Below are 16,085 nucleotides of genomic sequence, written 5' to 3'. Positions count from 1 at the left end.
AGATACATAATTTCTTTCCTTAATTGTATGCGATAGTCTCATGTAAAAAATTTCACTTCATATAAAATCTGTACGAGTTTTGTGTACCAAGGAAAATTCTTGCACACCTAAAAGAGAAGAGAAAAGAATTTCAACGATGATCTAACTGCTCTGAAGAATTGACATGGAACAATGATAATTTCATGCATCAAAAACATTCATACTATATAGATACATGTTTTTGTAAATTTGGATTCAATTATACTGGAGAGACATGAAATGTTGAAAGTTTACACGCATAATTGCGCAAACATGCACGCACTTTATATTTCTCCATATAAAAGTAAATACGATGATTCACGCGATAAAGCTGAATGACAATATTTCTTTGCTTAAGATAACAGCATACCTCTCGAAACTTTGCGTGACAGATTGCGATTTTGTGTTCTATAAATAAAGGAATACCGCTAAAATCAGTCTGATTCGATATACCAGGGTCACAAGTGTGTTTTGAGTTCGTGAACTCAGATTCCGCGTTTACATACATACGTGATACACAGATATTTTTAAGGTGATTTTTCTAAGATCCAACATTCGCGATTTGTATTCTATCTCGTTGAACTATACAAATGCTTAGATAATAAAATGGTTCTCTTGTCACCACAGAATCGCTTTACTTTTTTTTTCTTTTTTTTTCTTTTTTATTGCGAAAGCGATATCAAGCAACAGTATATCCTATTCGTTGCGATAATTGGATTATCGATGACGCATCGATAAACAATAAACAAATTGCGTTTGATCTATCTGAGTATCAATATCGAGATAGTCCGTGGGCTACGATTTTCGGCGTACGATTTCTTATCTTGTATACGTTTCGTCAACGATTAAACGATCAAGCGCGACCTTGTCCGTCGTTATTACAGCTCGTTTGTTTCCATAACAGACGTTCCATGTGTCGATGTTCTCTGTATAATAGCGCGATATACCGGGAAAGTATTTCTGGTTGCGTGCCACGAGGTATTCGATTCTGACGTATAAAGAGTACGAACTTTATGTTTTCTTTTATAATTTAGTTTGGAACTTTAGTTATGGTTTTTTTCACTTTTCGCAAAATGGCAGAGAATTACGATTTCCTTTTTATTCAGCAACAGTTTACAAGATTTTAAAAAAGGGTTCAGGACTTATTGTTAGAGTATGTACAGTACAGTAAAACCTCTATAAATGCACCCTCGTGAGAATCTCGTTTATTTAGAAACGATCGAAGGTGGGAGTGGAAGTAACAGGTAGTAGAGCTACATACTATAGTGGTGCAAAAGGAATTCCATATTGGATCAATTATCTCGATCATTGGGCGAGTTTTGTTACTTGCAGAAATTTATAGCCCGCTTGTTCTGTAATTGTCGAGGTTCTACTTACTAAACTGACAAAAAAAATTCACAAAGTATACGATTTTTATGAAACTTTGTAGGCGCGCAGAGCACCTTTTCAACTGCGCGTATTTTTTGTTAATGGCTGCGGTAAAATTACGTGCAAATACACATAAGAGAGTGAAACTGTCCTGAAAGATTCAGCCCCCCCGCGAGATAAAGTAATTCGTTTACTTTTTTATTAATTTTTTTTTTCACCGATATGTACACAATATTACTTTCCGCCAAAAACCATAACAAAATTCGTTTCGAAAACATCGTTGCGTCTCCGATGATTTTCAAGATAGCATCGGAGGGGTGAAACTTTGAAGGGTAGTTTCATCCTTTAACCCCTTGAAAATTATTAAACTTAACACACTTCTTTCCGACACAAATGAGATTTTTTTAAACCGCAAAACAGATAAATACGTGTCAAGTCATCTTGTATTATTTTTATGACGAACGGAGTAATATACGTTATTATTATCCTATAAATACGTGTCCCTCATTTTTTAATACTTGCTACTATGTTAATTAAGCATTTTACATTCAGTTTAATTAGTACCAAATACTTCCAAAGTCTTAAATATTTTGTTTTAATCATTCTGAACACTTGATTATAGAAAGCTCTCCTTGCGGTATCCAGTTGTTGGCTGAATTTTAACACCATAATTACGTAATCTGTTTCAGTTCGCTAGCTTATCACTTTCTCTGCCTAAAGTAGTACTGACTTTTTCCTTATTAACATAATACCGTATCGAGTATACGAAAGCCTCTAAAGGTATTGAATTTTGTTAAATGAATTCTTACATCGAAGCATTAACTCTACAAGTACAATTTGATTAAAGAGCATTTTGGATTGCTGATCACATGACTGAGGTCACACGAGTAAAAAACGCAACACGAAAAAAAAAAAAGAAAGTCAACGTAATCTATGGAAGTAAACTCAGTGCTCGTTCATTGTCATAGTACAATCTTCCATGATATTAGTGCTATCAATATAGTTGCGTTAGAAAGGACGTCGTGTGATCTTAACTTTTACACGATTAGTTCGAGGATATTCACGCTATTAATACTATCAATCTTACTAACAGAAGATCCTTAATCGATAAATTAGGCCTACATAAGTTTTCTTCGAACGGAAATTACGAACTGTTATAGCAAAGTATAAAAAGAAAAAGAATATACATATACAGTGGGTAGAAAGAGTATTTGCACGCCCAGGTATTTTTCAATAACTTTTATCGAAGAAAAAAGAACAACGCTGATACGTATTTTATTCGATAACTTGGCAACAATTACAATACCTTGAAAAGTAATCGAAAACGTAAATTTGGTAGTCAACAAAGTATTCGCAAAATGGCTGTTTTAGTGATAAAGGCGTGTAACTTTCTCCTTTGAAACTAAGTTGAAAGATGCAAATAAATCTTTTACAGTAATGTATTTCAAGGATTTTGAAACATCAGTTTCTCTACAAGATCAAATTATTTTCTTAAATTTTGAACTTAAGTTTCTCAAGAAGACTGCAGGCAATAATTGATGCAAATGGAAGGCACAAAAAATATTAAAACTTTTTTATTTCTCTGAAATTGTCCCTTTTCCCTTAAAATTTCTACTATACTTTTTCGACTATCAAATTTACGTTTTCGTTATATTATTCTATTTGCATATCGTGATCGTCGCCGAATCATCGAAGAAAGAATGTCTCAGCGTTTTTCTCCCCTTCAAAAAAAAAGTTATCGTAAAAAAGACCAGACTTGCAAATACATTTTTTTTTATCCATTGTACAGTCGCTTTTATTGCTATGGAATTTAGTTAAATCGAGTTGGAAGTAACGAAATTAGGCCTGAACGAACGTTCGGTGAAAGATCATAGACTCGCGTCGCTGATAGTGTAGGTGCGTGAGTGTGTGTGTTCGTAGAATGCCACTAGTAGTGCATTGCATTTTTCGCTCGCAATCGTGAAACGTTCCATAGACGATCCACGGTTCGAACAGTTTCAACATGATTCCCCATCTCGTCCTTGGTAGATCTAGTATATTTATTTCTTCTCTGAGAAACGATCGCTCGTAAATTCTCCAACGCCGCCGCGTAAAGTCTGTTAACGAAATTACGCAATGCAGCGGACGTGCCGCGTATCGGGCGCAGTTCGCACGAATCTGCGTCTTCGTTAGCTTCGATCCTAAGTACGCGTACTATGCGATCAATCGACCCGTCTATCAGTTCTCCGCGACGGACGAATCGGGTGGCACGCAAATTGCTAGTCGGCAAGAGTTCACGACTCTTAATTTATTTGGCACAGTTCCACAGTCTGTAGACGTTCCCACTGAGAGCAACGAGGCGTGAAAACACCAAGAATCTCGGCGACACTCCATTATCCACCGATAGGTGTCCCCGATTTCTACACGAGCAGCCCCATTTGCATCATGCGGCGAACAATGCGTGGTAGAAATTGGCCCTTCAGGAAGGCGATACCTCCGGGAATCTGTTGTTGGTGTACGGTTGACTGTTCGTCGTTTTACCGTGAACGTTCTGGTCGGTCGAGTAAAGACCAGGATCCCTCATCAGAGGCATGGTCGTCCAAAATGACATCGAAAACGGCGGTTGTCTCTGCCTCTGGCTGGTCGCCGTCGTTTCTAACTGCTGACCCGCCGTTTGCTGTCGAGACGACGTTCTCCAAAGAGACGCTCCTCGGTGGAAGGGTTTCTGATGAGGGAAGACGCTGCTCTTCGTGCTGGAATGTAGTCCATCGTCCAGAGGATAGGGAACTCTCTCCTTGTAGTCTTGATTGTGTATACTGTTCACGTCTTCCGAAGGGAACTTTATCGGTTGCTTAGGATAGGCAGAGTGTCTGTTGTTTTGAATTGCTCTGAAACTCAACGTCTCCGGCTCGAAAGTTTTCACGGAGCTCGAGGCTTGGGATTTTTTTACGAACTCCTTGTTCTCGGCGGATTGCTCGTCGATCATGTGAATCTCGGTGTTGGGATCGTCCTCCGTGTACTGATCGCGAAAACTAGGATCGTACAAAAGAGACTCCGACGAGGACGGAGCGGCTTCCAGCTCGTCGCTTTTGGGATCGTCCAACGGTCGCAGATCGATCTGTTCCTGATCGGTTCGTATTCTTCCGTGAACGTTGGTGGACACAGTCCCGTGAACGTTCTGAGGCGAGAACACCACTTCCGGCTCCGAATTCGACTCCATACCCGATTCGAACAGTTCTCTTAAATCCTCGTCGCTCTCGTCGAAGTTGCTCGTACGATTAGCGTCGGTCGCGTTCGAATTGTTTCGCGCTTTTTCCGTGGTCACGTCCAAAAGTGTGGTCTCCAAGATGATGTCGCCGTTGATGCTAACTTCGCTGGACACGTTGCTGCCAGCCTCGTCCTTCTCCTCCTTCTCCGGGGTCGCGGAATCGTTGAAATGGATCGAAATCTCGTCAAAAAAATCGACTCTCGACGTTTCGTTTCTCCTCGTCTTGTTCGACCGTTCCGTTTCTTGTCGATGCTTGTCCATGTGCAATCGCTTTATGTCTTTTACGCGTATCGCCATTCCAGCCTCTCCGTGCTTTAAGATCTCACCGCCTTCTCTCTCCGACGACTCTTCGTCCGGCAAATCCGTACCGTCGACGTGATCCTCCATTCCCTCCTCGTCGTCGTAGTAAGACTCTTTTTCCTGCGACTCCCTTGCGTCCGAATTCCAAACTTCAGACGAGTTTCCATCTTGCGTCTCGTTGCCTTCGATTTTCTCTACCACGGCGCGTGGTATTTCGAGTAATTTGTTCACCGATGTAAATTCCGGAACATTCCCACCGATAGTTTCTTTATCGGTGTCGCTCCTGGTCGTATTGTTCAACCCAAGGCTGGCATGGTAGCTCGTGCTGTTGTCCGGTTCCAGATCCTCTCCGTTCAGCGTTGACGATTTCAGCGACGTCGCCTTCGACGGCAGAAGGATCAACATGGGCGACACTTCGGTCGAATTCAACAGCGATCCGTTCTTCCACGCGTCCTGATCGTCGCTAACGTTGATGGTTCTCAAGCCCGATATGTTCAAGAGCTTTTTCAGGTCAATTGGAATTTTATAATCGACCACTTCGGAGAAGCTGGTCTCGTTAGTATCGTCGACGAATTCCGCCACCGGAATTACATCGTCGAGCTTCGTCGGTGTGCTCTGATCGTCTTTACCGGACGGAGAAGGACTAGAAGTCCTAGGTAAATACGTGGTCTCCTCCTCTTCCAACTTGGTGCTATTTTTCGTGTGATGAGTCGTGGCAACAGGCTCCGGCGTATCTTTTCTTTCGTTCGGATTCATCTCGTCGTAATGAGGCACCACTATCGGGATCTTTATGGAATCTCTGGTCTCCTCGTGATCGACTTTGGAGGATTGAGAGTTCGCGTTGGAGAACAGGGGTATATTCAGTTGGAAAGGTTCGCTGGACTTCTTCGGGTTGTTGTTGGACGCGTATCGATTCTTCAGTCGTTGGAGAAGAAAATCGAAATGAGCCTCGTGGTCGATGTTCACGCTTTTCACGCATCTGCCCATCGTGTCGGCGTGGTAGCCCTCCGCGCACGGGGGCAACGCTGGCAATTCGGGGGCAATGAAGACGCTCTTCGGTGTTATTCGTCGGAGGAAACTAGAGGAATCCAAGCTGGAGTGTACCCCGGTTTGGGAATCCAAGAGAAGCCAAGCTTGCCAGGCCAGTTCGCTCGGTGAACCCAGGTTCTGCGACCTCGATTCGGAGGAACTTCTTGATAACGTGGACGACAAGGAGGATGAATTTGAGTCGGTCAGTCTTTTTGCAGGCACTAGTTCGCAGTGCCTGACAAGACCGGAAAAGATGACAGCAACGAAGAGCATTCTCCATCGAGGATGCCTTCGTCTCTGGCTTATCGCGACCATTTTCTTTTTATTGGATGCGGTTTCTTGCGGGATTCGTTCGAGGTATCTTGAAGATTCTCGTCTGAAACCTGCTCGTCACCTTCCTCTCGAGGCTCGACGCATCGGAAACGTCTGCAAACAAAAAGATAACAATATAGTATAATTATTATGTCGCCGGGCGAACGTCGAGCGTACCGTGTTCAATTATGACTGAACGATTTCTAGAATTTTCAGTTTTCCGAAATAATTAATAAACAATAACCCAATTTTGTCTAAAGTACAGTCAAATTAGGAAGTATTCTTTTAATTCAATTATTTTCAGACGTGCATATAAACATGACAGCTTTATACGCGTCGGACGTCAGAGATTCGTTAAACTGCTTGAAACGATTAAATAATTCAAGGAAAGTGTGAAAGCTTCTATTCCTGTTATCGATAACACGGTGCACAAAAGAGCATTCAGGAAGAATCAGAATCGAGAAAGAAAATAGCTCGTGATACAATATTTGCATTCAGCTTCGGTTGTCAGAACTTTCACTCCAGCATTGAATCATCTCTAGTTGCGGCGGTAGCCTACTTTTCAACTTTAATAGACGCCATTTGCTTAGATGAAACCTGTGTACATTCCGGAAACTTATTTACGATACCGTTCGAAATCACAGCTGGGGCTGCAGTTAATTAGTATCACGTGTCGATCCGCGATAGTAAATCTTCGAGTCGTAACGGAAGGAATTCGAGGAAGTAATATTTTAGTCTCTAAATTAACCGAAACGCTTCGAGTTTCACAAAATTTGTCCCCAATGTGCAAGCAACGGGGATGTAAAGTCTGCGCAGCTTTCGCTTAGTTTCATCAAGAATGAAACGATAACGATCACTCAACGACAAAAACTGTAACATTTAACACTACATTTACGGACGTTAATATTGCACGTTTTTCTTTTAGTTAGGATATAAATTCGTATCGTTGCATCGATAAAATTTAACATAAATTCTAAAATCAAATTTACGCGTATCGATACTGCCGAAGGGGTTAAAGTCATCGATCCTTATTCTGCGTTCCGTTTCCTATTATTTTTAACTCGACCCACGTCGGATCTAAACGTATCAGTTTCCACGGAATCGAGTTTTCCTTTGTCGATTTCATTTTTCCGCGTGTTTTTCCATACCGTTCGAAAATCGAGAGCGAATCGAGGCAGATTCCGGATCGGCTACGTTCTCGGAGTGTAACGCCGAAAGGAAAGGGTAATTCCATTAGAGTTATTTGTACACCGCGACTGGATGGATCAATGACTCGTCAGTTTAAAAGGTATTGCATGCCCGTGGCTGTCTTCGTCTGCGCGTATGCATTGAACTGCATGTGCATGGAACGGGGAAAAGTGAATGCACGCCGATCTGTTTTTACCGTTATGCAGCCACGCCACGATTATGTCTACATCGTGAATAGGCCGTATAAATAGGAGATTCGGCCTCACGAACGTGTCAGGCATCAACGCCTTTGGAAACGGAGGACACAGGACACAACCGACGAATTTCGTAATCGAAATTTCACTCGTGATCGATCATTTCGTCAGCATTTCTCACGCTCATCTTTTATTCTTAACTATCATACTCTCGTACTTTCGTTCGTATTATTCCATGGACCAAGAGGACATTTTATGCAAACTGTTATTAACCTATTTGTTTATGTTAAGTTGTCTCTTGAACAATTCTTCGTTTTCTTTTCTATCGAAAGTACCATATCGTACTCGTTCGCTATAAATGGCAAGAATCTTCTTTTCAATTCTTTCTATTTACTTTTACACTAAGTATTATTTATTGTACTGTGTGTTACTTCTATTTATGAAGTAACATCTGACTGAATTAATAACAGAATATGCAGAGGAAGTGCATCCAAGTGGAACTATTTCGTGTGATCGTAATTTATTTTCAACCAAGTCTATTTATTTCGATTATGAGGAGACACGAAAAAATCACCTTTATGTTAGCGATGCTATAGAAACATTTATGTTACGATCCTCATTGGTCTTTAATGGCCTTTTGACTGTTGCGTATCGATAACGTGCACGTGATATCCTTGATCTTTAAAGGTATGAAAATGTTACGTCGAATGTACAATCTGTTCTGTAATGTGAAAAACTTGTTGCAAGTCGGGTTGCAAAAAAATTTAATGCCGTGTACGAAAGAAATATGTAATTATCTGGGGTAAAAGTTGATTTACTTATCTAAGCTTTCAATCGTAAACAGCAAATACGGATTATTGATACGATGACAGCATATAATAGACTATTGACGATATAATAGGCTGAATCGATGGTTTTGCAGCGAAACGCTTGACGCTTTTTATTCCTGAATTCTAAAATCTTATACACTCGTATATTCTCCACGACCTTTCCGCATAATGAAAGTTACATTGAAACGAAGCGTTAGAACAAGGTAGAATCAAAGGTCAGATTACGCCAAGAGTCTACATTTTCTCATGTAAATCACGAATAGGGTAATTTCGTTGCACGCTCTTCGAGGACATAGTTCAGGTCAACTTGAAGTCTCTGATCCTGCACTAAAGACGAAACTTGTTATCAAAGGAAATACGAAACGAAGAAAGATAAATGACTCGAAACCGTTCATAAATCAGGATTATCGAGAAACTTTTAAACAGAAGAATCTTAAAGAATCCATTTAATATCGGTCTTTAAAGGAGATCAGGCTCCTTAACTTGTTTTCAAATCGAGCGAGACTTTAACTCCAACTAATTCCTAATCTTTTCCTTGATAACCGACATCAAAGGTTGAAAGTGAAACGGATTAGAAAAAATTGAGAGAAGAATGCAAATGCTTCCAACATGAGGCATTGATAGCTATTATCGTCACGGCACGAACTTTGAATAACAAGCTAGCAATATAAAATGATACCGTGGATAATGGGTTTGTTCGGGGGTTGAATAATCGCGTGCCTTAAGTATCTATTTAGAGATACCAGAAAGAATGTTCTACATTCTTGCACGCTGTTAATTAACGACTCGTGTGAACAGCCTGTGTATCTTTATCAAAGATTATTAAGGAACTAACTGCGTTATAACGATGGGAATTGTCTCTATTTAGCCCCGTTTTCGTGTCTTACAAGACCGGGATTTCCAATACGTAGAACAAATTTTATTCCTCTTATGATCTATAATCGTACATTTGGTTAAGCTTCTATTTAATACGAAGACACTAGGGTACATTCATATGATACTTCTAATTCCATTCATGATCATTCTATTCAAGCATACTTGGTGCTGATAGTACAAATAACTCAATTCAAATCGTGTTATCGTAAACGATTACGACGAAGCATCTCGTTTAATTTTATTATGTTCAATGAATACATCAACTTACGTTCGATCGTGGGTACAGCACGAATTTGAGGAGTCCGATTACTGCGATTAATTTGTTTTAAATAAAATGATATTAATTCTATTTACTTTAATAATATAGGAAATTAGTACAATACAGGGTGTTCGGCAACCCCTGGGAAAAATTTTAATGGGGAATTCTAGATGTCAAAATAAGACGAAAATTAAGAATACCAATTTGTTGATGGAGGCTTCGTTAAAAAGTTATTGACAATGAAATTCAAAAATTTCAAATTATTCTGCAAAAATTATTTTCGGTTGCGGGGGTCAATTACAATCATTTTTGATCATTACACATACCCTCGAAATCTTACCCACTTTGTAGAAAAAAATTCGAGAAGGTGTGAAATTTTTCGACGAAAAAAAAAAATTTCAAATTGTTCTGGAAAAATTATTTTCGGTTGCGGGGGTCAATTATAATCATTTTTGATCATTACACATACCTCCGAAATCCTACGCACTTTCGAGAAAAAAATTCCTTACCGAAAATATAATTTCTGGCCAGAAATGTCTGCCCGAATTTTCATGCGAATCTTTAAAACGTCATAACTTCTGAACGGATTGGACGATTTTCATGTTTAAAAAAGCAAACTACGCGTATTTTGGTGGAGAATATGTACAAATCGCAAAAATATTCGAAAAGTTGGTCCTTGACCCCGCAAAATGAGAAAAACCCCATAAAAATGGTCCAATTTTCAAACAGCCATAACTCCTACAATTGTGAATATATTTCAATGAAACTTTTCTCTGAAGTAGAGCTTATGGGTACCTACGAGAAGGTATTAGACAACTTTTCTGTAGGGCGTCAAACAAAAATACTAACAATGAAAAAGGAAGTTTTAAGAAAAATCGAAGGGAGTAGGTGTCTAAATTTTTCGGCGAAAAAAAAAATTTCAAATCGCTCTAAAAAAAAATATATTCGGTTGCAAGGGTTAATTACAATCATTTTTGGTGACTAGACATACCCCCGAAATCTTGCGTATTTCCGAGAAAAAAATTCAGTGCGGATGGAACTTTAAACATTAATAACTTTTTAATGAAGCTTCCATCAACAAATTGGTATTCTTGATTTTCGTCTTATTTTGGCCTCTAGAATCCTGCATTAAAATTTTTCGCAGAGGTGACCGAACACCCTGTATACTCCAAATTCTGATTTCCCTTTCCAGCGAAATAATTTTGCAAACTCCTGGATAAGTAGTGATTTAACGAAAAAGGAAAGTGAATAATTCATTCCTATTTGAATTAATTGATTTATGTTGGAGTCTGATTTGCTCATGCAGTTGAGCGTTATCGTGATAGGAAAAACACGTTTTCTGTTAGAGAAATTGAGTCGATTTAATTCAATGCTGACTGCAATAAATAATATACTTCCACTTCGATCGATCGATTGGATTCCAGCGCCTCGATCAGAGAATAAAATCGTCGATCTGACGCCGGGTTTCGCCTATAACGTAGTCTTTCCAGCACTTAGTCAAAAATTAATGAATTCCACGATGACAAATAATGATTCAGTCTCTTTACTCTTTCGATGCGACTACATCGGATCATTACTTAATCAGCAGTTTGCAAAACCATCTGAAAAGGAGTTAAGAAATATTGACGCGTTCGGAAGATAGTTGACAAAAAAAAAATTAAAAACTCCATTGACGATTTTTTATCTGTGCGCCATTTGCGTGGTTGCCAAAAATATCCCCAATTTTAGGGGTTTTTTTTATAATTGCCGAGATTCTGTCACATACGTATTTGCCAATGAAATTGTAAAAAATGGAAAAAGTCACGTGGTGGATTAAAAACGTATGTTTTTAATAGAAATAATTATTTTCATCGCGATAGACAACACCGACTGGTCCGCGTACGCAAACTCACTTTCTATGATTTCAAGTGAGTCACGCACAACTAAAAATAACGTAGTAAATTATGCGATCTCGCTCAATTTCCGCGTACTTAAACAAATAACCGTAAAGATATTACTCCAGACGATTGCGACGGCGGTTTACACACGCGATTTGTGTATTTGCAAGAAAGTCACGCGACCTACGTGTGTTTGAAGGAACAAATTTCTTTCGTTTATTTATTTATTTTAACCCGTAAAATATCGAAACTATTATTCAACCTCGACAGTATTTATTTACATACGTTTACGTATTTCTGTCCGAGGGAATAATTTTGTGACTCGCTGTAGGTGAATGGGAGAATGGGTTGTGCGTGAGAAGGTAGCGAAGGAATTTATGTATAAATCAGGTGTAAAAGAGGCGTAGCGTGTGAAAAGGTAACAGTAATTAAGAGATTTATATACAAGGAGGCACGAAGATATTAGACAAAAGAATCGAACAGATGGACGAGTATAGAAAGGTATTCACAAACGAAAAACTAGAAAGCGAGGTTGAGAATAAGAAGGAGGTCGTATACAGGGTATACCACATAAAATGTTCCAAGTCGTTTTCTCAGAAATCATTAAAGGTTTCGATTAAGTAAAGGTAGCAATAACATTCTCTTGCCTGGATTTACGATTCGAAAGGGCCTTTTTCGTAACAGGTGTATAGTATACAAATATTTGTAGAATTTCAATATGAAATTTTAACAACATAAATTTTAAGATCGTAAGCTACAAGAAAATGAAAAAATGAACAAAATTTATTTTTCCAATAACTAGAATATCCCTTAAGGCAAATGGTAATAAGTTCGATGTTTTCGAGACTGGAAACGATACTATTAATTCTCCGAAATGCTGACCGTTTATTGCCAAATTGCTATTAATCGACTGAACAAAAGGTAACGGAAGTGACCGCAGCGGTTCGCCAATTGACCTGGCTGACCGTAGCTTGGGAAAAACCAGAGTGCGTCGAATTGTTCAAACGATTTGGGACGTTGAATGCAAACGCATTAAGCTTACATTTCAGAAACTGATCGCCACGGTCGCTTGCGTTACCTTTAATTTCGACCATTGATAGCAATTTGGCAATAAACGGATAGCGTTTCGGACAATAACGGTAATGCACGGTTTTCACAAGACTCGAGACCCAACGGTAAAAGTTTTTTACCATTGCAGACCATTAAATTCCTCTTGACTATTTTTTTTTTACAGGAAACCAGAGTTTGTACGAACGAGAAATTACGAAACTGTTCGAAAGATGGGGATAGATTATAAGTTAGAACGGAAAATAATATAAATAAAGATATTTCCTATTATAAAAAAATTATTTTGCCACAGATTATATTTCCGGTAAGGAATTTTTTTCTCGAAAATGCGTAGGATTTCGGGGTTATGTCTCTTCATCAAAAATGATTGTAATTGACCCCCGCAACCGAAAATAATTTTTTCAGAACGATTTGAAATTTTTGAATTTAATTGTTAATAATTTTTTAACGAAGCCTCCATCAACAAATTGGTATTCTTGATTTTCGACTTATTTTGGCCTCTAGAATCCCCTATTAAAATTTTTCCCAGGGATGGCCGAACACCCTGTATAGACGTTTTCAAACATTGTAACAGGAAGACAACGTAGATTTTTGTTTAAAAAACGGTTCATGAAATAGAACTATTTCACTGTTATTACCAAGAATCGCGAGCAGAAAACTTGAGAATGAATGTGTTCCCACGACGCGGGTTTACCCTCGAAAACTTTACGACCAAAGGGAGTATTCAGACGGAAAAAGACAACTTTATGGGATCCCTTGGCCAGTCGGTGGAACCACTGCGAATGTTACGACTTATGGAAATTTAAGATATTATAAATAAAGGAGAATCCAGTTTAATAACGCCGCCGAACCGGCACGAGAGGATTCTAGCGGGGCAAAAAGGAGACATCAATCTTATCTTTTTTCAAGCACAACATCAGACTCGTTAATCAGAGTTGGCGCCAAGAAACAGTGATAACTCCTTCATTTTTCGTGAATATCTACGGGGGACTTATAGGATTATGCACAGCCATCGCTTCGTAGGTTATTGCAAGAGAAAACAATATATCCGTCGAATTATAAACGATACAACGTGTTTGTTACTTTTCGTAAATTACTATTTCATGGAACTGATATTAATATAATCTAATACGATGCAGTTCGCGCCATACTGTATCGGACTCTCAGGAGAAAAAAAAACTTTCGTTGCGTAATCGAGGAACAGAAATTTTTATCGGACGTTTCTTCGCGATCGAGTAACGAAAGTTACCGATCCCGTGCGCTTTCTAGCTGCCATTTGTATCTATGTATGTTCCTTCACTGATAGGAGCGGTAGCAGTTTCTTCCTTGGGCGAGAGTGTATGGCGTTACTATCCACGGTCGTCAATGGATTAGCCCCTTTCGTTACTCGTATACACGCCGAACAACATTTCGATATCGAAGGCTTTCTCTATGCCAGATAAGAACGTTACTTCAAAGAGTGATTCGAAGAATCGCCACGATTGTCAATGTAACGAGTTGAGATAACGTTATCGTTGCATACTCGATTCCACTTACAGCCGGTAGTACATTGTCGAACGAATGTTCATTGTACTCGCTCCATTCACCGATTCGCAATAACAGCAATAACAGAAGAGGCGTTTTGCTGCGTCTCTCTTGAATGTCGAAACGTTTCGATTTCTTTCTTTTTTAACAAATGCTTATCACAGTTTCTAGTTTCTAATCGTATTTATATTTTACCTATTTAATTCCTTCGATAATTCGAAAAGTATCGATACTTGTTAGCTGTTAATGGAGTCGTTTATTTTGAAAGTGGCGTAAGTCCAATCATAGCCATCAAAAACATATTATTTCTTAAATAATATTAATTATGCTAATTGGGGTGATAAATTTGACACTTTTAGAAACCCAAAAACATTATTCTACTATGTCATTTGTTACCCATATTTTTAAATTTAATCCAACGCAAACCCTTCGATATCTCTATTCGAACATAAATGGACTTACGCCACTTTCAAAATAGACTCAATTAATAGGTAGAAATATTTGATAAGAAATATTTACGCGCCAAAGTTGGAGTTCTTCCTAAAACAATTCCGTCTCAGCCAAGAAACCTAACGAATGTTGATCTCAAATTTTTTACCAATCGAAATAAATGATAATTTATTATTATAATACCTCGATTAAAGAGAATTCCCTCGTTAAAAACAATCGTTGCTCCCTCCCCCTCTAAAGCTGTAAACAACCGATAAAGTTGTTCCCGATAGATCTTTGTTGTTACAGTCAGATTCTGATTTAAAAGTTTGAAATGAATCACACCCCTCGCGCTCTATCACGCGCACAGTAATATCTTCCTTCGATGAAGCTCTGGTCTTGGATAAGATACAGGTTTTTACATCACGTTATCCGCCATCGTTTATGTTTAAGATTGTGATATACCGCTCGCTTTTCATTGAAACGAAACGCAACTGTTCGCTATTGACGTTTCGCGCGAAACCCATTTTCTAACTCTCGTTACGTTTCTAATTCTAGCTAAGCGTCGATGTGCACGTTATTTCTGGTAGAATTCGATCTTTCTAATACTCCTTCTGTGGTTAAAAAATGGTTCTACCACGATTAAAACTTTCAAGGTTGAAAACGCACTTGATTAAAACACGCTCACTATACACTTTGAAAATATTTTTAATCGTATCTGTAAATGTATTGTTCTTCAAACGGTCGATTTAAATGGAAGAAAGAATATTCTGTCGAAAGCACATCGAAGAATGTTCATATCTATTTGATGCAAGACGAGAAACGACATTATTTATGGGACGACTCGATAAACAAAATGAACGTACACAACACGTCCAATGAAATACGTGTCTGTACTTACGTTGATGTTATATTGTACAATGCCCGTACACGCTAACGCACACACTTTCCGTAAAGTTCAAAGATAGACTGAGTAAAGAGCGCAGAAAGTTTCAGGTAGACGACTGCTATAACCAATCAAATACGCTTTGAAAGGAGGGTAACAGGGTGGGTCATTTTGTCCCCACCCTACTTGTCGAGGATTAACAGCAATTCTTAACTCGTGAAACAGAAGGAATTCTAGATGTACAGTAATATCGAGGATCGTTACGCATTATTTCGCCGCGGTAATATTTAATTCTCGATTTCCAATCACCTCGATAATCATTTTTCGCGAATGAACGCAAAAAAGTCCATCTGCTTCGAGCCTTTTCATAATTCGACTTGCGAGAGGTAGAATTTATTTGTTTTACGTCTGAACGAGAAATGAAAATATTTGCGTGTTCTGGAATTCAGATCCGTTAATCATCGTCGAATAACGATGTTCCCGTCGATCCGTGCCTCCGGAGAATTCGGAGAACTCGGTGAAATTTTTGGGGGTATAATTGTTGTCGTTCGAACAAAGACGACGTTGAGAATGTTAAAATACGTTCGCGAATAACCTGCTTTTATTATTTTATTAAAATATAAGTACCTCTGACAAGCACAGATCACGCGGAATAAATGTTCTCTACGTATAGTCGATGG

At 38.8% G+C, this 16,085-nt stretch overlaps 2 protein-coding genes across 3 annotated transcripts in view; both read right to left on the bottom strand.

The window, feature by feature from the left end:
• LOC143347107 (protein CDV3 homolog) overlaps nucleotides 1-16,085 on the bottom strand; it is a 167,911-nt gene that overhangs the window by 123,812 nt on the left and 28,014 nt on the right. The window lies entirely within an intron of this gene.
• LOC143347096 (uncharacterized) overlaps nucleotides 65-16,085 on the bottom strand; it is a 58,143-nt gene continuing 42,122 nt past the window's right edge. For both annotated transcript variants that reach the window (XM_076776003.1, XM_076776004.1), the window contains exon 2: nucleotides 65-6,388. In XM_076776003.1, coding sequence (XP_076632118.1) covers nucleotides 3,845-6,277 — 2,433 coding nt within the window. In that variant the 5' untranslated portion in view covers nucleotides 6,278-6,388 and the 3' untranslated portion in view covers nucleotides 65-3,844. The remainder of the gene's footprint in view (nucleotides 6,389-16,085) is intronic.

Source organism: Colletes latitarsis, chromosome 10, assembly GCF_051014445.1.
Source record: "Colletes latitarsis isolate SP2378_abdomen chromosome 10, iyColLati1, whole genome shotgun sequence".
Lineage (NCBI taxonomy): Eukaryota > Metazoa > Arthropoda > Insecta > Hymenoptera > Colletidae > Colletes > Colletes latitarsis.
Note: the sequence above shows the minus strand (reverse complement) of the source record. Positions and strands in the feature narration are given on the sequence as shown.